Here is a 26,297-nt window from a genome sequence, read left to right as displayed (position 1 = left end):
CTGCCTCCCAGTGCTGAAATTAGGTTTGCGTCACTATGCCTAGCAAATTTTTCATTGTCTGTTTTTCTCCCTGAGGGGAAAGACCCTAATACCACTGGCTCAAACGTCTGTCCAACTATATGACAGTCTAGTGCTAATAGTTCTTATTACCAACAAAACCCCTTTTAGGAATACTCTGTACCAATGATGACTTTATACTTAATACTTTTTTATTCCTAACTATATCTGACTGGGCAGGTAGCCCCAGGATGTTGACAAGGTTGGCTCTGAACTTTAGGCAATCATCCTGGTCTCATTTCCCCATTATATTCAACTCATCTGATACAACGCCTTTACTTATTTATATGTGTGGGAATGCAGGCCATGGTGTGCTTTTGAAGTTGAGAAGACAACTTTTGGGAGTTAGTTTTCTTCTAACAAATTCAGGTCATCAGGCTTGGCAGCAAGGGCCCTTTACCTACTGAGCCATTTTGCTGCCCACATCTGACATCTGGAAAGGTAGGTAAGTGGGTGAAGTGCTTTCTGCACAAGAATGAGGACTGATGTTCACACCCTGGCAGCCACACAAAGAGCGGGACACAGTGCTGTGTATCTGTAACCTAGAGCGAGGGGAGTGAGGACAGGGGGATCCTGAGCTCCAGGTTCAGTGAGTCTCACCAAACACATAGAGGATGTCTGATACTGACCTCTGGCCTTCCTATGCGCACCCATGGGTCAGCATACCTGGGCACACACACTAAAAAGAAAATTAAATAAACAGGCAGCCATCAGGGAGTGCAAGGCTAGTCTCCACTACACAGTGAGCTAGAGATCAGCCTGGACTACATGGGATCCTGTATCAAGAGCAAAAAACAGAGCAAAAGCATTAAGAAAAAGTGAAAACTAAGCTGCCGATCCCACCTTCATCTGCACATTGAACACACCCCTCTTCTCTTCGATCTTCTCTTTGATGACTGCCATAGCCTGATTGAGAACAGAGAGGCCTTCTGTTCTCTCCAGGGTTGTCGTCGTCATCACATACCGGGGTGGAGCTATGAGGTTAATCTAAAGGAGAAAGACAGAAATAAAGTGATGAATATACATACCCAGGACACTCAACAATTGTTTTATTCATTCGCTGCGTGAAGGAATCATCTCAACTTGCCTCCCAGTTTTCTAGATCAGTTTATTAATACAGTCTCTTATTTTTTTCTCACTGAGTTGATAAAAAAACACTAATAAAAGCAACTTATGGGAGAAAGGATTTATTTTAGCTCATAATTTAAGGCACAGTCCATCATGGTGGAAAGTCAAGGCAGTGGGAATCTGAAGCAGTTAGTAATGCTATGTCTGAAGCCAGAAGCCAGAAACGAATGCATGCACCCAGCTCTTCAGTTTCCTCTCCATTTATACAGTCCACGATCCCATTCAGAGAATGGTGTCATCCACAGTGGGTGGGTCAGTGTACCTCAACTGACATAATTAAGCCAATCTTGCACAGACATGCCCAGACGGATTCTAAATCTGTCAAGCTGTAAACTAACACCAACCATCATATACAGCAACAGACCATTGATACAATGATCTAATCTAGTTCATAGAAATAGTTCATTATAATACTGAATATGAAGAATTATAATTATTGAGTGTTGTGGGTGACTGTCATCAGAATAATGAGTAATTGGGGTTGGAAAGATGGTTCAGGGGTTAAGTGCACTTGTTACTCTTGCAGAGGGTCCCAGTTTGGTTCTCAGCATCCACACAGCGACTCACAACCATCTGTAACTTCAGTTCTAGAAGATCTGATGCCCTCTTCTGGTCTCTGTGGGCACCAGGCATGGACACAGTACATACATGCAGGCAAACACACATAAAATAAAAATAATAAGTGTTTTCTCCCCGATCCAAGACAAAGTCTTACACTATGTAGGCTGGCCTTGAACTCACAGATCTGTTTCCCAAGTACTAGGATTAAAGGTGTGTGCCACCATGCCTGACAATAAATAAATCCTAAACAAAGAAATTCTGAGTGATGACTATCTAGTTAGGCAAACTTCAACAAAGCTGAATGTATGTTGCTGAGGAAATGTTACCCTTCTCAAGGTGTTATAAACAATCTGGGCACTGTAACTCCTTACTGTAAAGAAGACTGAATATTGCTGGTCCACTCACAATAGGAACCCCTCCCCCTTCACTGTCATGGTAGTACCAACAAAAGCCATTGCTGCAGACTGACTAGAAACATCACCAAGAGACTAGTCAACTCGGAGAGGGGGGGAAAAAGATTTTAAAAATGAGATATGACAGGTTTTTGCACACCTCCCACCCCGACCCCCGGTTTTTAACTTATGTGTCCATTGGGGCTGGAGAGATGGCTCAGTGGTTAAGAGTTCTGGCCACTCTTCCAAAGGACCCAGGTTCAATTCCCAGCACCTACATGGCAGTTTACAATTGTCTGTAACTCCTATTCCAAGGGATCCGACACCCTCACACAGACAACAGGCAAAATCCCAGTTTACATTAAACAAACAAACAAAAAAAACCCCCAACAACTTTAAATTCGGTGTCCGTGTCTGCCATGTGTGTGGTATATGGGTACCTGAGGTGCCAGATCCTCTAGGGCTGGAACTCAACTCAGATCTTTTGCAAGAGCAGTAGCTCTTAACCTCTAAAGTAGTTCTCTAATCCCCAGGCTACCTTTTTTTTTTGGTGTTAGAAATTAAACTCTGGGCACTGAATATGCCAGGCTAGCACTTTACCACCGAGAGCTGTAATTTCCTATCCAGTAAGACCAATTGAGAGAGAGAGAGAGAGAGAGAGAGAGAGAGAGAGAGAGAGAGAGAGACTGACAGAGACAGACAGACGAGACAAGATGAGAAGAGAAGAGAAAAGAAAGAGATTGGAAATATAACTTAGTGGCCCTGGGTTCAACTGCCAGCACACAGGTCAACTGCAAGGTTCTGATGAGCAGGGTGGGATAAAATGCATCTTACCTTGATGGGCATGGTTTCTGTAGAACAATTCAAACCTGCTCTCAGGGCTTCTTTTACAGCATCAATTCCCTCATAACCATAGCAAGCTACTTCAATATCTAAAATTACAAAAATTCAAAAGCTAGCACCAGTAATGACCATAAAGAAAGATAAAAGAACCAGAGATGTTGAAGTTATACAGGTATAGATACTTATGACATTAACCTCAATTAGAAATATATTTTCACAGCTGAAAATATCTGTCTATGGCTAGGTATGTGGTCACACCCCTGTGAACTCAGCTAGGGAAACTGAGGCAGGATCATTTTACAAAAGACAAAGATACTTATCAAACACTGTGATAGCAAAATGTCTAGATCTATTTGGAAACTGCAACTCATTTGGCCCCACAATTCTTTTTACTTTATCACACTTAATTATCGTGTGTGTACAGGTGCACACTCAGTTGTGTGGAGGTCTGAGAGGATAACATGGGGGAGGGTCTCTCTTTCCACTATGTAGGTCCTGGGTTTCAACTCAGGCTGTTGGGTTTGTTGGCAAGTGGCTTTACTTGCTGAGCCAGCAAATCTTTTAGAACACCTGTATATATGGGTAAGTATATATTTTTGTAATTGTAAAAAATTAATAAAATCGGTATGTTTCCTAAGAGGAAATGTTAACATCTATGCACTTTTATTGGGGGCTGATGCTAGCTAGTGCTTCACAAATGCTAAGAATGTGCTCCACCCTGATTTTTATACCTCTACCCCTTTGACCAGTGGTTCTCAATTTTCCTAACCCTGCAACCCTTTAACAGTTCCTCATGTTGTTGTGACCCCCAACCACAAAATTTTGTTCCTACTTTATAACTGTAATTTTGCTACCGTTATGAATCATAAACATCTGATATGCAGGATATCTGATATTCGACCCCCATGGAAGGATCACTCAACCCGTCAGAGGGGTCATGACCCACAGATTAAGAATTACTGCCTTAGACACATGATCCTGTATCTGAACAGGAAGAATATCTGAAAATATTCCAGATGATTGATATAGGGTCAATACAGAGGCATGGAAGGATATCACTGTCCTGTTGAAATACTTTAAGTTGTATACCAAGGCAAAATATTAGTTCTTTTTGTTAAAGGGCTAAATTAAGATTAGTTGAACTTCCAGGACTATTTTCATTTGTGCCAATATATTTTATGCTTTTGTAGAAGTAATTTCTTGGGTGATGGGTATGAGACTGGTGGAGTACTTACCCAGCTTGTATGAAGTTTGATTTTAAGAGCCAAAACAAAACCCAAAAGCACTCAATAAACAAACACCCCACCCCCAAAAACAAAACAAACAAAAAAACAAACTCAAACCAAACCAAACCTTAAAACTGTTGTTACAAAAGAAAAATATTTAGAAAAATTTGTAGTTGTTGATGTAGCAACACATATTTTGGTAAGTCTTATTACTTAACAGCTTGTTTAGGCACGTACAACAGTTAAAGTCATTTAAAAGCCATTTACCTGCTCGAATTTTGACAGCTTGTGGGGTCAAACGCCTATTGATATTGTTAATGAGTACTTCTCGTTCATTTTCATTCAAATCTAAACTATCCAAGATAGATGGATCTCTGAGAAAAAAAAAAAAACAAGAAATGTCAAGGTAATATTACTAATAACTATGGAACCAAACACACGACTACAGGATACTACAAATAACAATAAAGCATGCGTTTCAGCATGGAAGTTGAAATCTTGATTTTGCACACAATTTTAACTATGTGTTCTTTTTCTCCTCCGAAATGTGTAAACTGAGGATGAACAGTGCCTCACAGAACTGCTGTATTAAGTGAAGGAATGCAGGTAAAGCACTTAGTTATGACAAACAGAAAACACTCAACTGATTATCAAAACAGAATTTTGCTAAAATAAGCAATTTAATACCTTTCAATGTGAATCTGACATTCTATTGTAATTAAGCATTTCTGTGTTATTAGAACTCTATTTCAAGGACTTAGAACCTAGCTTAGAAAGAACAAACACTTGGGCAGCACGGACAGGACGGTATAATGCCAATTAGTGAGGTTGGGAAGGACTTCATGCAGAAATCAGCATTTCATCTGATCCTCCCAAGTGTCTAAGACCTGGATCATTACATCAGGTATGGACTTAGCTAACACTGGTAATAAATGGAAGAGAGAAAGAATGAGAGAGAGCTAGGTGGTGGTGGTGCATGCCTTTAATCCCAGCACTCCTGTCTTGACACCCCCCCACACACACTACCACCACCCCACAAGGGTAACTAGAAGAACAGTAGACCCTAACAAGCAGAGGCAGAATGTCACAGAAAGTTATAATATGCAAAAAAGATCTAACATGAGCAAGCATCCAAACTAATAACATGGGGACTTAATGGAAAGTGATACAATCTGTATATAGGGGACTTTTCATTTAGCTTGCACAAAGTAACAAGACAAATTGAAAGAGATAGTTACATTCTCATACTGAATTCACAGACTGACATTTACAATCAATAAACATACAAAGCTGTTGACTTCATCAATGAGCAGGGGCATGTAAATAAATTAGGGCAAAAAGAGAAATAATCTGACATATATACCAAATGATGGTGAAGATGAGGGAAAACAGCAATATCTACTTAGACAGTTGCTAAGGGAACATAAACTATAGAACCAATTTGGAGTGTAATTTGGCAAAACCAAACAGATGTAAATATGTTTGTACATATTTATAAATCTAGAAACCTTCAAAGGTAAATATACATTCATTTATTCACAACACTGCTTGAAAAATAGAGGAACATAGAGTACATAGTCCCAAAATGAAATGATACACAGATTATGAGGAAGTAGGTACAGCTTCAATATGGAAAAATCTTATTCAACCGTATAAAGCCAAATGCCACTTGAGAGATAAAACAATGGATAAAATTTACATATACAACTTATCCATCCTACTTGTATTTTATGGACTTGCAAAATCTTGTGCTGTGGAATATTAGTTGAAGATGTGTTTCATCTGTTTATGCTGTGGAACATTTGTTTAATAATGCAAAGATACGTTGTACTTATTTTACGCGTATTTGTTTAACTCTGTGAAGCTGTGCTCCTTTGCTTCTCTAAAACATCTGATTGTTCTAATAAGGAGAAATCTGGAAGGAGGAGACCAAGGAGCGAAGAAGCAGAGGAGGACCCCAGGGGCCAGCCACCCAGCTACATAGCCAGCCATGGAGTAAGAAACAAAGAAAGGTATATAGAAAGGTAAAAGCCCATAGGCAAAAGATAGACAGGATAATTTAAGTGGAGAAAAGCTGACTAGAAACAAGCCAAGCTAAGGCTTTGCATTCATAAATAAAAATAAGCCTCCATATGATTATTTGGGAGCTGGGTGTCAGGGCCTCCCAAAGAGCAAAGAGCCAAAAGAGTAAAAAAATAACAATTACAATCCTGGGACTAGAAATAGTTTGCATTTTTCCAAGATTTTGGAGTATTTATCTATACAAATGAAGTATCTCTGGGAGGAGAGACTAGTCTAAACATGAAATTCATTTACAACTGTTTGTACCTTATACAAACACATTAAAGAACATTATTTATAAGCATCTTTAGTGTGTCTGCATTTTAACCATCATTTGTCACAGGTCAGGCATATATGTGGCATAATGTTAGTATGCAAACTTTTAGATTTTGTAATTTTTTGTGCTTCTAGATTAGAGATGCTCAAAATGTACATTGTAAAACTGTGATAATAACATACAATTATTAATGTTGCAGAATATTTGTACACTGTGTGAAGATGTGTTGCTGTGATTGGTGTAATAAAAAGCTGAATGGCCAATAGCTTAGCAGGAAAGGACAGGTGGGATTTCTGAGGAGAGAAAGGAGGAGGAGAAGGAATCTAGGTGCATAGAGAGCCACCAGTGAGACACGGACCTACAGAATGAAGGAGAGGTAAAAAGCCATGTAATAGACTGTAGATTAACAGAAACAGGTTAATGTAAGTTATAAGCTAATGGGACAAGCCTAAGCTAAAGGGCAAGCTTTCATAATTAATGTGAAGTCTCTGGGTCATCATGTGTGAGCTGGCGGCAGAAGAAAAAGCTGACCACAAATGACTTCAGGATGGCATTTACTACTGATGAGGGAGGAGACAGGATATGGAGAGAAGAAAAACATTGTTTCCAGTTACTTCAGAAATCCAGTTTTTTGGTTTTTCAAGACAGGGTTTCTCTGTGTAACAACCCTAGCTGTCCTGTAATCACTTTGTGAACCAGGCTGGCCTTGAACTCACAGAGATCCTCCTGGCTCTGGCTCTAAGTGCTGGGATTAAAGGCATGCACCACCAGGCTAGGCTAGAAATGTAGTTTCTTAATTAAAAGAAAGGTGAAGCACACATGGAAGAGTCAGTATTAATTAAAACTGGACAACTGCTACCTGAGTGATGAAGTGAGAGAACATTGTTAAGAGAAGGCAACTAAAACATACTAAGACCTAGTGGTAATGAAGAATGCTAGAAAAACAAATGCAAGATGTTAACAAGGCCAGGTGGTGATGGTTTGCCATTAGCATACATACTGACTAGACTGTGGCTGAGTAACTGTGTGGTATATGTTTGTGCCTTGGATTCTATATCCCATACAACCCCCCCCCCAAAAAAAAAAACTATTGACTAATCGAGTAGAAGGATAAATAGCACTGAAGGGTGAACAGTACAAGAGCCCGATGGAAACAGTATGCCTGGGCTTAAATACTGATGACACAAACTTTGGAACGTGTGGCCTTGAACAAATTGACATCTGCCTCAGTTTCTTCAATTATAGCACAAGGACAAGACCACATACATCATAGGATGCTAGGATTATGGAACTGCTAGCTATTATTTTTCTCCTCTCTCTTACAACATCTCACATATACAGAGTCACACCAGGGAATTTGGTATGCTGGGGATTATGACAGGCCTAATCTTCCTCTCTCATTCTAAAGGCTGAGAAAACCAGCTGTCAGCAGTCAGGGGCTGGGAATGAACAGTGGGGAGAGTTCATGCAGCATTATCATTTATGAAGGAACAGGAGGAAAAGATGTAGAGACAGCAAGCAGGGACAGGTAGATGGTTACTAGAGAGGGCATGATGCTGCCTACAAGAGAGTCAAGGGAAAGATGAGAAGTCGTGTTTTGACTTAAATGGAGAAAACTAGAATATTTTTAGGATAAAGGCAGAAATTAATAAAGAAAAAGGCTGAAGATCCAAGCAAAGGAGCTTTTAGGGTTAGTAGGCTGTAGAGTTGGTCTGAGCTGAAAGGGCACGAAGCCCAGGAGCACAGGAGAAATGATGTGATCAAATGGTCTAGAAGAAGATGGGTACAGGGAAGATGACCAAGAGTGAGTGACTAGGAGGGTTTCTGAGGAAGAACACTGAGAAACTCTAAAAAAGCCACCACAAAAATGGGGAGAGGAACTGGCCAAGAGCAGAGATGTGGGCAGCAACAAAGACACAGCTGAGCTGAGACCCTGAACACACAGACACCAAATGACTACTTTTTCTAGCAGTAGTCAGTCATCTACAATTGCAGAGAAGCTGGGAGTTATTAACTGAAGACTGGATATAAGAGGAGAAACAGGGCTGGAGAGATGGCTCAGAGGTTAAGACCACCGACTGCTCTCCAGAGGTCCTGAGTTCAATTCCCAGCACCCACATGGTGGCTCACAACCATCTGTGATGAGATCTGGCACCCTCTTCTGTATACATAATAAATAAATGAATAAATCTTTAAGAGGAGACACAGCAAAAGCTCTATTACTGGCAAGAAAGTTATTGAACTGACATCTCATGAAGACTGCATGTTAGCTGACAAAGTCAGGAAAGGAGAGGCCACAGACACAAGGAAAAACAGGTCTGGAGCCAGAGCCTAATACCTAAGAATTTAAGAAGAAATACAGTAGGACCCCAGGGAAAGACCAAAACCTATGAACTACAGCTTTTTAAAGGCAAAGCTAACCTAGTTTAAAAGGTCCATTGTGAGGCCACATGGAAGGTAAGTTAATGTGGCATGGGATGAAGGTCCTAACACTGCACTATTTTGGATGAGACGTCCACATTGGTCCTGAAATCATCCAATGACTTGGAATGGAAATTTACAAGGAAGTAGTGTGAGATGACACCAAGTAAATACGGCATATGAAAACTATACTGGACCAGATAGGATAGGCCCACATCACAGGCCTTCTATATAGAAGTATTTTTAAAGCTAACTTTGACAAGGACCTAATATATGGGTGTTGCATGACTAGAGGTTAGGTAATCAACCTGTGTGTTAATACTTAGCAGGTGAGACATAAAGGCAGAATCAAGGTGTTCTTACGAGACTGCATGCTTAAAGGCATCGTAAGCACCATATCCAGGTTTCTTGTACTTGTCATCAAAGACCCAGGCAGTCCTCTGGAACAGGCTTTCCAGTTGCTCATCCTTGGTATATTCTAGTACCTCAGCAACATGGCGAAGAATGCTATAAACCTAGGTACAAAACGAAGAACTCATTAATTTGAAAATTAGATAGCCAAAGAAGAGGCACTGTTATATTCTGGCGGAAAATATAATTTTACTCCAATAATTCCTGAACAATAGCATCTCTAACTGTAAGTTCTTTCTCCATAAAGAAATATTCACTACTTCATAATAATTAACTGAAGTGAGTATAACAAGTAGAAACATGACACAACTTGGGGCATTCAAACAAATTAACATCTCTGAATTTGTTACACTTGCAACAAGGCCCTTAGTATCTTTCCTTACTAAGAGAGCTCTTGCATAGATCAAGTATATACAAAACCACACTGTTATAAGGAGAAAACTGTTATGAGAGCATAGAACCAATTGAGATTTTAATATTTCTTTTGCTGTTATTATTTAATAATTATCCTTCCATTTACTTACCCATCAATCTCCCTAGAAAATACAAATTTAGAGAAAAATATCTAAGAAGTTATCTCATGAGCTAGGAAGATGGCTCCGTGAGTGGATAGAGTTGCCTATATCTCATAAAACAACAGCATAAACAAGAGTATGTTCCCGGGTTGATAAAATGAAATGAGCAGTTTAGGACCCTTTCTTAGTCAGTTTTGAAATGAAATATGTTAAGAGGGACAACCAGAGTCCAATCCCCAGAACCCACATGGTAGAAGCAGAGACTTGGTCCCCACAAGTGTCCTCTAACCTCTACATGTGTACCATGGCACATACACACAAACACCAAAACAAACAAACAAACAAACAAACAAAATAAAAAAGTTCATATTTCACTTCAAAACTGACTAAGAAAGGGTCCTATACTGCTCGTTTCATTTTATCAGACCGGGAACAAACTCTTGTTTAGGCTGTTGTTTTATGAGCTATAGGCTTGCTTTATTGCCCAGACTAGGCTGAAGCAAAACTTGTCTTAGCTTCCCATGTAGGTAGGACTGTAAGTACACAACACTGTTCCAGGCAAATACTCAATTTGACAGTGTCCTAATGAGACCAGAAACATGCAAATTTCCTAGAGCAGCGCTTTACAAACAGGACCAAGGTAACACCCTTTTTTTTTTCTTTCTTTCTTTTTTGGTTTTTCGGGACAGGGTTTCTCTGTGTAGCTTTGGAGCCTGTCCTGGAACTCACTTTGTAGACCAGACTAGTGCCGGAAATCACAGAGATCAGCCTACCTCTGCCTCCTGAGTGTTGGGATTAAAGGCGTGCACTATCACTGCCTGGCTATACCTTTATTTCTTTGACAATATAAAGAATCAAACACAGGGCCTTCTCTATCCTAAGTAAATGCTCTTACCTCTCAACTACAATCCTAGTCTCTCTTTTTGAGACACAGTGGTACTGCGTAAATCAAGCTGACAACAAACTCCTATGCTGATTTCAAATGTTGGAAATAAAGGCATGTACCACTATACCTGACTTCAAAATCTGCATTTCTAGTATGTAGTCATGTAATGCCAAAGGGGTTATTAGTTCCGAATGACAAGTCTTACTGAAAAGAGGTTTTACAAAACAACAACAACAACAACAACATTTATTTTACATGCTTCAGATGTGTAAACACATAAAATGAAAGGAGAGATCTGGATCATGCTCTGATGGACTAGGGATCTTTATTTTACTGGGCATCTTAGTTTCTTTTCTGTTGCTGGGATAAAATCCACTAACAAAGGCAACATAAGGGAGAGAGGTTTATTTGGCTTGCAACACCAGGGAAGTCAGAGGCAGATGAGAAAACTGGTCACATTAGCAGTCAACAATAGAGTATGAATCAGTGTATGCAGGCAGGCTAGTGCTTAGCTTGCCCTCTCTACTTCATATAGGCCAGGATCCCCCGCCAGGAAATGGCCCCACTCACAAATAAGACACATGAATGAACCTAAACCAAGACATTCCCTCACAGGTGCACCTGGAGGCCTGCTTTTCAGGTGTCCAACTATGACATTGTATTAACCAAAATTAAAACTTTTTATTCAAACATTGTCTTGGTATTTTATTTTAGGATAGGAACCCACACAACAGAAAAGAACAAAGCACTAATAAAAAGCAAAGAAACCAGAAACAATGTCATTAAAAACAGAGATTTAGGGGCTGGAAAGACTACTTAGTTGGCAGGAGCACTACTGGTCTTGTAGAAGACCTAGGTTCAATTCTCAGCACTCACAACTATTTAAAACTCCAGTTCCAAAGTGTCTGATACCCTCTTCTGACCTCCTTGAGTACCAGACACACCCATAGTGCATACACATACATGTAGGCAAAACACTCATATACATAAAATAAATAAAGCTTAACAAAGAAAATCAACTCACAGTTTTGGATTTTGTGAATTTGTCTTCACATTTGATTGCTTCCTCTGGAGAAACTCTTCTTTTTGACAAATCAATATATCCTGTATGAAAATATTTTAAAATAAACGTTATTTGTTCAAGTGTAAACATATAATTAGAAACAATTTTATAAGCAAATGTATTTGACTGAGAAGCTTACAATTATCCCCATTAAAACCATATTGACAAAATACTGCTATAAGATGAGAAATTTAGATAAAATTTCAGAAACATTTTTATCATAGGGTCGTTATTATTATTATTTTGGAAGGAATAATTTTCAATTATTTAATTGAAAGGTACTTAAATGACTCCCCCAAGCATCCAGACAGTTGAGTACTATGATTAAGAGGCTATTGTCCGCCGGGCGGTGGTGGCGCACGCCTTTAATCCCAGCACTCCGGAGGCAGAGCCAGGCGGATCTCTGTGAGTTCGAGGCCGGCCTGGTCTCCAAAGCGAGTTCCAGGAAAGGCGCAAAGCTACACAGAGAAACCCTGTCTCGAAAAACCAAAAAAAAAAAAAAAAAAAAGAGGCTATTGTCAAATCAGGTGTGGCGGCATATGCCTGTTAATTCTAGAACTTAGAAGGTGCAGGTCAAAGGTAGGTTTAAAGCCAGCTCAGCACAAGAAACCCTGTCTCAAAACCAAACCAAAGAGAGTTGACCTTCAACAGAAATAACACTGCCATCTTCTGAATGACTGTTCTACCCAGACGGCAGCACTAAAGCACCCTTAAAACCTATACAACAATCTGTTGCATGGTAGGTGCTCTTTCCCAGAGATGCAGCCTTTTAACCCCGAGAAATCAGGACTCCAGAAAGATCACAAAATTCGTCAAATACCCAGACCATGGACACATCTACAATTCTATGCCTGGCTAGAACAAAAGTCATGAGACCACAATTAAAAATCCACACACAAAATTTCTTTTATCTTTTTAATTCTCTTAACAGTATTTCCCAAAGAACCCAAGTCTTTATTAACGCTGAAGTCCAAATTATCAATTTTTCTTCTCACAGATTATTTTTTAGTTTTAATCTAAGAAATTACAGCAAAAAGTTGTAAAAATTTACTTTTATGCCTTCTTCTAAAAGTGCTAGTTTCACTCTGATGTAGGTCTATGATTTTAGGTTATTTTTTTAAAGGTAGTATTTATGAATCATGCTTCATATTTTTTAGTGTATGGACATCCAATTGTCTCAGCATTATTATTTTTTAAATGATTTATTTTTATTGTACGTGCCTTGATGTTTTGCCTACATCTATGACTGTATGAGGGTATTGGATCCCCTGGAGGTAGAGTTACAGGCAGTTGTAAGCTGCCATATGGGTGCTGGGAATCGAACCCAGGTCCTCTAGAATAACCAGTACTCTTAACTGCTGAGCCATCTCTCCAGTCCCAGCATTATTAAAATAAAAAGACAATGTTTCTACCACTCAGTTGCTTTTGTAACCTTGCTGATAACCAAATGCATAAGTAAGAGCACACATTAATTTTGAATGTTAAAACAAATTGCCTCTTCGTCCTGGGGTTAAAGGTGTGTGCCACCATACCTGGCTCCATTTGATCCTGCTTTACTACTTTATACACTGTTGTATACAAAGTCTTTTCTTTTCCTGACACCCCTAACTCTACTCATTCCTGGTGCTGGAGCTCAAACCCAAATCATCATATTCTAAGCAAGGCCCTTCCATTGAGGTACATGCCCAGACTCTCTCATTTTCTCTTCAATTAAAAACCTAATCATTTTAGGTCTTTAATCTTTTCTAACATAAGCAATAACATAGAATTTCCCTGCAGCCTTAATACATGGGTGCTCAATTTAGCAAATGTTTGCTTTCTCCTCTCAAGATACAATGATAATGATTCAAACAAATTTCAATATGATAAGAGAACATATGATTTCAACCCTCTTAAATTTACTCAAAGCTCTATTATGGCCCAACTTACTATTTTAGTGAGTATGACATGCAATCTAAAACAAATGTATATTCCATTTTTTTGTGGGTATAGTGTTCTATGAATTGTTCAACATTTGTAATGCATCTCCCCCACCCACCCCTTTTCTTTTGGTTTTTCGAGATAGGGTTTCTCTGTGTAGCCCTGGCTGTCCTGGAACTCAGTGAAATTCGCCTGCCTCTGCTCCCCAAGTGCTAGGATTAGAGGCGCGGAGCATCACTGTGCAGCCTGATATAGCTCTTAAATTAACTAGTCAAAAGTTATCTAAACCTCTAACTATAATTATCTACTCACCTACTTTAAAAATTTTTACTTCACATCACTAATATCTATTGGGCACATATATATTGATGACTATTTGTAGGTTTTTTGTTTTTTTTTAAACTCTTTGGGGGCCTGCCATCCAGCTCCCAAATAAATACAAGATTTAATCTTCTTTAAAAAAAAAGATTTATTTATTACACATACAAGTGTAATATATCCCTGCAGGCCAGAGAGGGCACCAGATCTCATTACAGATGGTTGTGAGCCACCATGTGGTTGCTGGGAATTGAACTTAGGACCTCTGGAAGAACAGCCAGTGCTCCTAACCCCTGAGCCATCTCTCCAGCCCAGGAGACTTATTCTTTTTTTTTGGTTTTTCGAGACAGGGTTTCTCTGTGTAGCTTTGCGTCTTTCCTGGGACTCACTTGGTAGCCCAGGCTGGCCTTGAACTCACAGAGATCCGCCTGGCTCTGCCTCCCGAGTGCTGGGATTAAAGGCGTGCGCCACCACCGCCCGGCTGAGACTTATTCTTAATTATGAATGCCCAACCTTAGCTTGGCTTGTTTCTAGCTAGCTTTTCTAACTTAAATAATCCCGCTTTTTTTTTTTTTTTTTTAAACTATGGGCTATTCTATATATCTCCCTTTGCTTCTTACTCGTGGGTGGCTGTCTGATTGGTTGGCTGGCCCCTGGCATCCTCCTGTCCTTTTCTTGCTCCTCCCCCTCACTCTTCTCTTCCCTAGATTTCTCCTATTTATGCTCTCCGCATGCCAGCCTTGCCTATCCTTTCTCCCGCCTAGCTAGTGGCTGTCCAGATCTTTATTAGACCAATCATGTGTTTTAGGCAGGCAAAGTAACACGTTAACTTTACAGAATTAAACAAATGCAACATAAAAGAATGCAACATATCTTTGTATCATTAAACAAATATTCCACAGCACGGATGAATGTAACGCATCTTCAACTCATATTCCACTTAATGTCTTAATCATTACAAAATGTCCCTGCTTAATTCTCGCTTACTTTATCTGGCATTAACAGATATTCTAGTGTTACTATGTCAGCATAACATCTCTCTCACATCTATGATCCATCCATCCACGAGACAGGTCTTACTTCATATACTAGGCTGGCCTTGAACTCAGAAATCGTCTGTCTCAAGTGCTAGGATTAATGGCATGCACCAATATGCCTGGCTCCATCTACTTATTTTCAGTAAAGTCTCCTGTAGGCAGTATTACTGTTGGGTCTTGCTTTTTAAATCTAGCCTACGAATCTTTGCCTTTTAATTGGAATACGTGTTTGACTTATATTTAGTATAATTATTAATGTAACAGGATTCAGATCTATACTTCAAAGTATTTGCTTTCCTTTTCCCCAACTTGGTTTTCATTTTTCTCCCATCTTCTAAGTAAACTTAGTATAGTCAAGATTTTTTTTTTTTTTTAGAAGTACTTTTTAATTTTATTTGTATGGGTACTTTGCCTATATGTGTATCTATGCACCAGACGCATGCCTGGTGCTCTAAGGCCAGAAGAGGGTGTTGGATCTCCTGGAACTGGGGTTACAGATGGTTGTTAGTCACTATGTGGGTGTCGGGAATTGAATCTAGGTCCTCTAGAAGAGCAGCCAGTGACTGCCAAGCCTTCTCTGCAGCCCCTATCACCGGCTTTTTAAAAACTAAAATACAATTACATCGTTTTGTCCCATCCCTTTCTTCCCTTTCACCCCTTCCACGTATCCCACCTGTGTGTTCTCTCTCAGATACAGTCTCTTTTTCTGTGTTGTTGCACACATACACATATTTCTAAGTATATAAACACAACCTGTTCAGTAACCTGTAAAATGTTACTTGTATGTATATGATTCCAGGTCTGACTACCTGGTATTAGATAGCCTTAGAGGAGAACCTACCACCACTACTTTATTAAACTAGTATAATTCCTACCTACATTGTAAATATTTATACTTATGCCCACAGATAAGTGTAGTTCTCATCTATCAATGGCCTTTTGATGAATCTTTTCATTTTTAGTGGTTGTTTCAAGGATTACAATATACATCCTGCTTATTGTCAGTAGACCAGACTAGCCCCCAATTCAAGAGATCCACCTGCCCCTGCCTCCCAAGTGCTGGGATTATAGGTACACCACCAATACCCTACTTTTTTTTTTTTTTTTTTTTTTTTTTGAGACAGAGTCTCTCTGTGTAGTCCGACAGTCTTGGAACTAACTCTGTAGACTAGGCTGGCCTCAAACTGAGATCTGCCTACTTCTTGCCTCCTGAGAATTAAAGATATGGACCACCATGCACGTACCTATGTATTCTTGATGTTCTTCTTATACTTGTGGTCTCAATAATTTGAGTGAGAAAGACTCTCTGAGGGCCAGCCAATTCTTAGAAGAGTTAGCAATGGGTTTGTATTATATGAACTACCCAATCTGGAATCTACATATTTTTACAAAGTATATCAATATTGTACTTACCCTTTATCAAGTCAGAAGGAATTAGATAATTTACTGGCAACCCTTTTATCCCAACTCCTTCCAGGATTATTCAAACTGGCCAGGTAGGTCTGTGAGTCACTGCACGCTGCCAGAATCAAAGAGCATACTGGAAGGTGCGTATGGTAGGTAGCTCATGTCTATAACCTCAGTAGGGAGGCAGGACTGTGAATTTGAGGCCAACCTAGGCTAATATAATAAGACACCGCTTGCTCCTGCCATCACTACCAACAATCAAGCCAAATAACTATGCTGGTTTCTCTTAGGGCTCCTTCTGCCGCCTCTCTCAAACTAGGGCTTGCCCAAGTTGCCATGCATATCATGACATGCCTTCCCAGAGAAAATCTCCTTTGAAGACACGGCTCTCCTCCAGTTATCACTCAGTGACTTTCATAAATTTACATCTTTAATGGCAAAAATAAAACAACTAAATGCATTGTAAAGAAATTAAGAGAAAGGGAGAAAAAGAGTATTTTAAAATTAAATTCATTTGAGGGACCACAAGACTAGCCTAGAGTATTACTTTTTCCTTAATGCAGTTCTATCTGGCAGTAAATTCCTAGCTTCACATGAAAATATCTCCATTTTGACTTTCGTTGTTTGGTATTTTTTATTACTGGATACACAATTCTAACGACTTTTTTTTGTTCTTTCCAAGGCCTGACATCTATTAGTGATTTCTGAGTACACCAGAGTACTTTGTATCTCCACCCCTACATACTATGTATTGTTTTTTTGTGTGTGTGTGTCCCCACAATGTCTGGACGTGCTTATGTGCAGTTTTATTATCATTTATACTATAAAAACCTATGAGTCTTTTCCAGTCTGTAAACTGAGCATTTGATTTTCAACAATTATAGGAAACTAGATTTTTTTTGGGGGGGGGAGGGGGCATCTCACTATAACCTAGGCAGGCATGGGCCTAACATTGTTTTTTTTCAAATACACTTCCTGCCCCTCTCGTCTACTGGTATAGTACTTCTGACTCTAGATGGTTGCTGATGTTCTATCTGTATTCTTTTCCCCAATATTTTCTGTCCTTTAGATTGGCTAATTTTCCTAATGTGTTTGGGTAGCATAGCAATCATTTTAAACATTCTTGTCACCAAATTTAAACTTGGATTGCCTCTGGATCAGCCCTTAGAAACTACTCCTTGGCCTTGTTTTGTTTTTCTTGCGCCCCCCTCCCCAACAGTTTTGGACATATCTTTGACACTATGAAGATTATTTAGGATAGGCTCTGGATTACTATATATTCCCTTTAAGTATATATATACTTTTTTGAAGTTGTTTCATCAGAATTAACTATTTGAACTGAAAATGGACTCAAATAGGAAACAACTGTGATCTTCAGATTTTGGATGCTTGAAGGCTACCTGTCTATCAATTCAGGAGTCACAAAGACTGAGGCAGAATGGCAGAATTTAAAGACTAGGGGCTCTTCTTTTATGGACTTTTCCTAATCCAGTGGTTCTCAACCTTCCTAATGCAGCGACCATATAATTCCTCTTGTTGTGGTGACCTCCAACCATAGAATTATTTCTGTTGCTACTTCATAACTGTAATTTTGCTATTGTGATGAATCATAATGTAAGTATCTGTGTTTTCCGATGGTCTTAGACGACCCCCATGAAAGGGTCAGTTGACCCCAAAGGGGTCGTGAACCACAGGTTGCTCTATACTCCCGCTCTATTCTTGATCATTATTATCATTTTTTATTTGCTGTGTCCATCTAGGGCTTTCCGTGGTTAAACCAAGTTTTATAGCAGGATCTTAGGTGCTGTACTTGAAGCATCTTGAGTATGCACTTGGGGAAAAAACACAAAGACAGAAAACTGATCCAGCACAGCTCCTTTCTTCCAAGTGTGGACTTTCAGTTTTGGACAGCTTTTGATTTCACCTTGTCATATACAGTTGATTTTAAACTGGAGTTTACAGCTATTGGTAAAAGTCTTGTAGGATCTAACATTCTCATATTAAAAACAGATCTCCTTGTTGGGCATGGCAGTACATACCTTTAGTACCAGCACTCCAGGGACAGAGGCAAGCAGATCCCTGAGTTTGAGGCCAGCCTGGTGTACAGAATAAGTTCCAGGACAGTCAGAGCTACACAGAGAAACCCTGTATTGGAAAACAAAACAAACAAACAAACAAAAACCCCAAAACATAAGATGTCCTGGGCTATAGAGATGGTTTAGTGGTTAAGAGTTCTAGCTTCTCTTTTAGAGGACCTGGGTTTGATTCCCTGCATACCCATGACTGCTCACAACTGTCTGTAACTCCAATTCGACGGCATTCAATGCCCTATTCTGGTGTCTGAGGGCACTGGGCAGGCAGGTGGTGCACAGGCATACATGTAGGCACAACACCCATATACATTAAAAGTAAATAAATAAAACTGAAACAAACCCTCTATAGGCTCTTTTGTACTTTGCTTTTATTATTACCTCAGAGTCCTTCCCACATTAGAACCGTCAGATCTCATTCTAAATAAAAATGCCAACAGAGTTAACCAATCTACATTTTAATTGCTTCTTGTTTTAAATTAACACAGTGCAAAAAGGTTCTGCCATAGAAATAATCTTACATATATCTATTGTATTTTTCTGAAATATCCTTCTTGATGGTATCTGAAAATACACCTAATTCCTTTGCAGGTGTCTTATGTAATAAAGAATTACAAAACAAGGCAGTAGTTGGCTCTTATTGTTTTGGAGCAGCGATGTTTAGACTTAAAGCTGAGAATGTGCCAGCAAACTCAACAGTAGGGGAGATTAAAAAAACAAGTCTAGTCATCATAGGTATGTAGTTGTTTACTCCTGACAGTAATCAGCTGACCTGAAACTAACAACTAATGAATTACAGTGAGTTTGCTAAAGCCAGTACCTATTTAATAGGACTGTATGATTTACATGGAATCCAGGAAAAAGATGAGTAAAAAAGAAAATGGATATTCATTAAGCACTGTCTGAAAGATTTTGTAGGATCTACAGGTAAGGGGATGACACAAACATTCTAACTACCAGAGATACTGGAGTTTAGTTGTATATATGTATGTATGTATGTATGTACACAGCATAATTCTTTTCCAAAGCTTATACAAAATATTCCTAAAATCGCCTGGAGGAAGTGGCGCACATCTTTAATCCCAGCACTCAGGAGGCAGATGCAGGCGGATCTCTGTGAATTCAAGACCAGCTTGATTTACAGAGTTGAGTTCCAGGACAGCTAGGGCTGTTACTCAGAGAAACCCTCTTGAAAAATAAATAAATACAAATTCCTGAAACCCATTCACTTTTATCTCACATCTATGTTTACCCAGTTATCTCACTGCTAATTTAATTTTAAATCAAGAAAAAAACACCAAACACATTCAAGTCTACTAATAAAGAAGGGCTCCTATCAGGCCCAAGTATTGCAGACAGGTTTTGCCCTTTCTTCCTCTCCCTCACTGAACCATTAGATTACCCCCAAGGTCTAGTCCCTTATTTGGCCACCAACTCATTCCTAGACAAAGGTCTAGTAATCAAAACTCACTATTTGGCTAACCTGTCCAATCAGGACTTAACAACTCATCTCAACACAGATTTGCTCTTTTTCTCCTTAAAAACCTACTCCTGCAAAAACACCTGCTCTCTGCCTTTGCCCTATCCAGAGGCGCAGCCCCCCCCCCCCTTAATAAATCTCCTCTGTGCTGAGAACTTGCTGTCTATGTGTTCTGAGCAGACGCCTCCCAAGGGCCTCCCTTACAAACACAGATGAATTGACTACTACTCTAGGGTTCTTTCTTTTGGATTATGAGTTAATTACCAAAATCCTTATAAATATTGAAAAATTTCAAGTTATTTGGCCACAAAACTAACTCTGGAATGTACTTATTAAACTACTACTACTACAGTAAAAGTTTTTTTTTACTTAGCTAATTGGTACCCTCTAAAGATGTTTTATTTAAAATTTTAGACAAATGAAACTAGGCTTGTGCATATGCAGATGTGGGTATGTTCATGTGATTGCATGTGTGTGTACACATGTATGCCACATGTGAGTCAAGCTATAGGAGAATCTCGGGAGTGGTTTGATTTTGAGATTGGTCTCTTGATGGCCAGGAACTCAGTAAGTTCAGCTGGCTGGTCATGAAGCCCTAGACTTTTCATCAACCCAGGGTTGGGATTACCAGCCTGGGCCTCCAAACCTAGCCTTTTGTTCTGGGACTGAGCTCACCCTCCCCAAGCTAGTATATCAAGCACTTCCTTGACTGGCTATCTCCCCAGCCCTTCAACAACTTTGCATGTAAAAGAATTTTGGTAGTTTAATGACAGTGTATTTTAAAATACATACTTTTAAACAAGTTTTTTAAACAGGGAGCATTGTAGTTTTGCAATTCATATTTCTTACTTTTCTCACTTACCTTTTTCTTTGTCCACTCTAATGACAACTACGCACTCATTTCTGCCGATGCGGATCAGTTTGTTTATAGAACGGATACGTCTTCTGGACAATTCACTAAGAAGAATCATGCCTTCAATGTTATTGTATTCCAACAAGCTGACGTAAGCTCCCATTTCAGCAATGGATCTTACATTTACCATCACTACATCTTCCACCTCAGGGAATTTGTGTTGATAAAATCTACAACTTAGACCTGGCATTCTGCAATTTAAACAAACAAATACATAAATAAATAAAGTGAATTTTGTAGACCCTGTCAATGAAAGAACACAACAAAGGAAATAGACACTAGTCTCCAAAATGGACAGATACCCAGGAACCAAATTTTAGTTTTTATTTGCTCCATAGTTTTGTAATGCTGAGATAATCACTTTCAGAGGAACCATAAAAAATAATGACTATCTATAAAGTGCTGTGAGATCTAAGGATTAAAGGAATATGTCAAGAGTAAAACACTATTTTAATATTACCACTTAAGTAGGACATCGTGGTGCATACCTGTAATCCCAAGGCTCTGGAGGTTGAGCCAGAAGGATCACAAGTTTGAAGACCGCCTGGGCTATATACAGCTAGATACTATCCTAAAGCAAAAGCAAAGCAAAAACAACCCCCAAACACAGTAAATCAGCACCCAACATTTAAGAAATATCACAGGGGGCTGGAGAGATGGCTCACAGGTTATGAGCACCGACTGCTCTTCCAGAGGTCCTGAGTTCAATTCCCAGCAACCACTTGGTGGCTTATAACCATCTGTAATGAGATCTGGCACCCTCTCATACACACACACACACACACACACACACACACACACACACACACACGTATATATATACATATATATATACATACATATATATATTAAATAAATAAATCTTTAAAAAAAAAAAGAACTACCACAGACCAGGAGGCATCACTATAACACGGTTTCTAACATTACTAAGCTACTCTTTCTCTAAGTCAGCTCAGATGGCATCCCCTACCACACAGCATACAAAGGGAAGACTATTCCTTAACCAATATGGTAAATGTTCTAACCAGTCCTTTTTGTATGCTGCGGACTGAGCTAAGTTCCTATTTACTCAAGTAGCAAATCCTTTCTTACTTGCCTCACATGAACTGCACCCCTAGTCTATTATCACTGCAGCAAAAACTACAGAATCACAACCTAAAAATTTATTAAGGGGCTGGAGAGATGGCTCAGTGGTTGAGAGCAAATGCAGGTTCGGTTTCTAGCACACTCTGCTCACAACCATCTGTAAATACAGTTCAAGGGAATCTGATGTCCTCTTCTGGCCTTTGTGGGCACTTCAAGCACATAACACCCATGGCACACGCCTTTAATCCCGGCACTTGGGAGCAGAGACAGACGGATCACTGTGAGTTCAAGGACAGCCAAAACTACACAGAGAAACCCTGTCTCTGTTTTTAAAACAAGTAATTAATCCACAGTCATAATTTTTAAGCTGTATTAGTCTCCAACAGTTCGAGACACTAGGGTCTTGCCTATGCTAGGGAAGTACTTTGCCACTAAGCTCTACCCCAGTCCTTCTATTTTTATTTTGTTAACAAATATGCATAATCTTGAGAAGAGCCCTATAAATCTCCACAGCTCAAGTGTCTTTTAATCTCCATCCATTAACAATATTCAAAATTATTCCCTTTGATCCACCCAATTTCCAGCACCATCTCTTTAGTGACCCATATGCTGAAATTCCTACCAGTTAGCACTATACTTTAAAAAGGAAGTCCTCAGACTTTAATTGTAGCTGAGGACTTTTATGTTTTCCTATTAATCACAACCTACTTACTGTGTCAGAGCTCAGAAGACAGGTAGCAAATAGCACCTGAAGGCCTAAGGAACTCATTGTGAAATTTTAGTGACTTACTTCCTTGTTAATTGGGACTAAGGCATCAACAGAATTAGATACTCAGCCATGTTTAGTGTCACATGCCTTTAATCCCAGCACCCAGAAGGCAGAAGCAGGCAGGTTTCTGAGTTTGAGACCAGCTTGGTCTACAGAGTGTGCTCCAGGACAGCCAGGGTTACCCAGAGAAAGAAACCAACCAACCAACCAAGAATGAGACTCTAACCCAGCATAAGGAACAACAAAGTTCTGTCCCGGTAGGGTTTGAAAACTACTACCTGACATGCACATATTTCTACTACCAAACGGGAACATGTATATGGGACTTACACATGCTTATATCAGGTAGGGCTATTATTACATGATCCTAGTCCACTGCCTAGCTCTGTGAGGTACCACTTTCTCTCTAGTTCTCTCTATTTGTAGATAAGGAAATAGAGGGGCGGGCTGAGCAACTCGCTCCTTTATATACTGATATGCAGTGAAAGTCAAGATTTGAGCCTATTAAATTTTGAATCAGTCTGTGCTCTTAAAATCTGGATACATTATTAAGAAATATCACAACTAGAAACACCTAATAAACAAAAAGCAGTATTAATATACATATTCTGTGTTAGAAACACACCACAACTTAGGCTAAACTATCAGGACAGAACTAACAGTACTGTTTAGCACACAAAAGTAACGTGTGCCAGGCTCATTTTCTTGCAGCTCAACAAAACAGGGATTTAGTAAACAAAAGAAATCCAACCCTCAGCTAGAATTACCCATTTGGAAACAGTTGTTTCATTTTTAAACAGTGCTTCTCTTAAAGGGGGGGGGGGTGCAGAAGTTTTCAAATACTGGTATATAGAGAACTTGAGAATTAAACAGACTTTCAATGAATAAATGTGGAACAATTTCAGGAGATTTAACAGCTGTTAATCATATTTATTCAGCAAATTTCCCCAAATAGTAAAGGTGATGCTTTGACTTAATCTGCTGGTTGAAGAATACAAGCAGCAGGCTAAGAGAACACAGAAGGGAGATACAGCTGCTACTTTAGAAGGCACAATCTTTTTTTTCCAAGATGTAAATAATTGAACACTGCTAATGCTACATTACTTACAGTACAAAGAAAGTAGCCCAAAACTACAAAGGAATTCCTGTTATATTGGTTGACTTTCTAAATCACTTTATGAAATGCTAGTAACTTTCTAAAAACAATTTTTAAAAGCCCATTCTTATTCTGTCAATGAAACAGAAATCAAGCATTTATTCAGTCCTTTCCATAATTTTCAAAGTATTCTGACTTTTTCATTTCACAATTTTGGGTAGTCACTACTAAGTACCAAACAATACGGACCCAAAAATCTTCCCTAGGGAATTAAGTACTAGTAGGAAAACAAACTAGGACTACAAGGCACTATGAAAAACGCACAGAGAAGGAACTAACAGGAAACCAAGGAACATAAATATTAAATGACTTCAATAATTCAAGGACAAATACATAAATACTAAAAATACAGACTTCTTCTGTGTAACAGCCCTCCCTAGGTGTCCTGAAACTCACTTTGTAGACCAGTCTGGCCTCAAACTCACAAAGATCTGCCTGCCTCTGCCTCCTGAGGGCAGGCAAACCCAAGTCTTTTAACACTAAATCTGATGTGTCTTTTATTTACAAAGTCTCAATATATCACAGTATGATAATACTGATTGATAAGCTTTCTCCCTTCCCGCTTTTAGACAGTTTCACTGTGCAGCTCTGGCTGGCCTCAAGCTCCCTGGGCGCCTGGCTCTGCATCCCAAGTGCTGGATTCAAGACGTGTACACCAAGACACCCCTCAAACTCAAGATTCCACTTCTGTACGTGGGATTAGAGGCACACACCATCACACGGGCAGTAATGTTCTGATGTTAAAAAAAAAAGCCACTTTCCCAAAGATATTATCCAAAATCGAAGTTAATTTCAAATACCTTCCATTATCAGTACTTTACCCCTGTCAACAGTAGGTTCGACTTCTAGAACCAGTACAGTCACGTCACCATAGCAGATACAGGGAATAAATAAAGTGTCCTGTGTCGGGAAAAGGCCTGTTCTAAAGTTTAACACTACAACTACACCTTCAGAGGATCAGCGCCTGCCATCTGGCGTCATATGCACTGAAAAAAGGGACAGGTTCATGAAAGTAACTGACACTTCGGAGGAACTACCGAGCTCCCCGCCCCCACCCCAACTTAAGGAGAAAAAACAAGACTTATCAGACGCACCCTTTTTTCAAGAAACAATGTTTCTTCCGTAATAAAAATTGAAGCATACTAAATTTCGTGTGTCTCAATGTGTGTGTGTGGGAGGTTCTTAAAGAGCCCCAAGAGTGTGAACACACATTTAACTCTAAAGTTTTCCTTAATATTAGGCTTTCAGCTTCCATAATTAAAAAGATCCCAGGGCTATTCTCGCAGTAGCTCGAACAGGGCAAATAAACCCCCTAATATCAAGAGTTTCAATTCCAGGGTTGATTCACTCTACCGAAATGCACAACCAGAGCGAAAACTTAATGCCCTCCAACCTTACTGGTCACATTATGGACTAACTGGGACCTGCTTTTTTACTTTAACATGGTGATCTAGGTTACAGGTTCTTTGGCGAAAACTTGGATCTCCACTGAGTCAGAGGAAAAGTTTTGGCAGTATCTAGGGGCGGCGGGGGGGGGGGGGGGGAGGGATAAAAGCCCAAATTCTCAGGCCGGGTAAAAGCAGAGCGCTCGATCGGGCTGAGCCGGGGTGGGGTGTCGGAGCGCTCTCCAGAGGCCTCCCCACCACAAGGCGTCTTTTCCTTAAGGAGGCTGTAAAACCCCTTCACCGGGTGCCTCCGCCCGCGCAACCACGTTTCCGGCTCCCAGGACCAGACCCCGGACTGGCGAGAAGACCTAGGGAGTCACCGGCCGGCTGTGGCGACGGGGTCCAGACACTTCCCGCGCAAGGACGGGAGAGGGGGGCTGAGAGCCCGGGGCCTAGCCTCGCTCGACCACTCCTGTCACCGGACCTAACGAAAGCGAATTCCCGGGGAGAGCGAGCTGCGGGGCCAGTCACCTGAGCTGGATGTGTCAATCCCGGACGGGGCTCCCACGCCGTGCTCCGTAACGCCGACGAAGAGACTCGGGACAGCAGCACCGGACGCCGAACCTGCTCAGCGTGCGCTTCGCTCGACCCAGCGCGCATGCGGACCCCACCGCCCACTGCGCACGCGCCGAGGGGGAAGGCCCTTCGTTACCACGAACCATAGAGTCTCGGTCCTCCTGATGTGAGCGGTGTGAGCCGCAGGGCGACCGGAGAAGTACGTTTCCTTGGTTCTCGGTAGACTGGGTGGAAGGAACTTGCAAGGTTTAAAGCAAGGGGTAAGGTTCTGTTTCTGGCTCCAGAATGGATTGCTTTAAGTTTTCCTCAACCAAGAGAT

At 40.1% G+C, this 26,297-nt stretch overlaps 1 protein-coding gene across 1 annotated transcript in view; it reads right to left on the bottom strand.

Moving 5' to 3' along the window:
• The window catches only part of Eif2s1 (eukaryotic translation initiation factor 2 subunit alpha), a 27,085-nt gene extending 1,028 nt beyond the window's left edge, over positions 1-26,057 (bottom strand). The window contains exons 1-7 of the mRNA XM_028876102.2: positions 25,934-26,057; positions 20,956-21,197; positions 11,803-11,882; positions 9,330-9,481; positions 4,475-4,581; positions 2,973-3,070; positions 901-1,044 (exon numbers count right to left, since the gene is read on the bottom strand). Of these exons, the coding sequence (XP_028731935.1) occupies positions 901-1,044; positions 2,973-3,070; positions 4,475-4,581; positions 9,330-9,481; positions 11,803-11,882; positions 20,956-21,196 (822 nt within the window). The 5' untranslated portion in view covers position 21,197; positions 25,934-26,057. The remainder of the gene's footprint in view (positions 1-900; positions 1,045-2,972; positions 3,071-4,474; positions 4,582-9,329; positions 9,482-11,802; positions 11,883-20,955; positions 21,198-25,933) is intronic.
• Between the last annotated feature and the right edge of the window lie 240 nt (positions 26,058-26,297).

This window comes from Peromyscus leucopus, chromosome 14, assembly GCF_004664715.2.
Source record: "Peromyscus leucopus breed LL Stock chromosome 14, UCI_PerLeu_2.1, whole genome shotgun sequence".
Taxonomy (NCBI): Eukaryota; Metazoa; Chordata; class Mammalia; order Rodentia; family Cricetidae; genus Peromyscus; species Peromyscus leucopus.
This window is presented reverse-complemented; position numbering and strand designations above follow the sequence as displayed.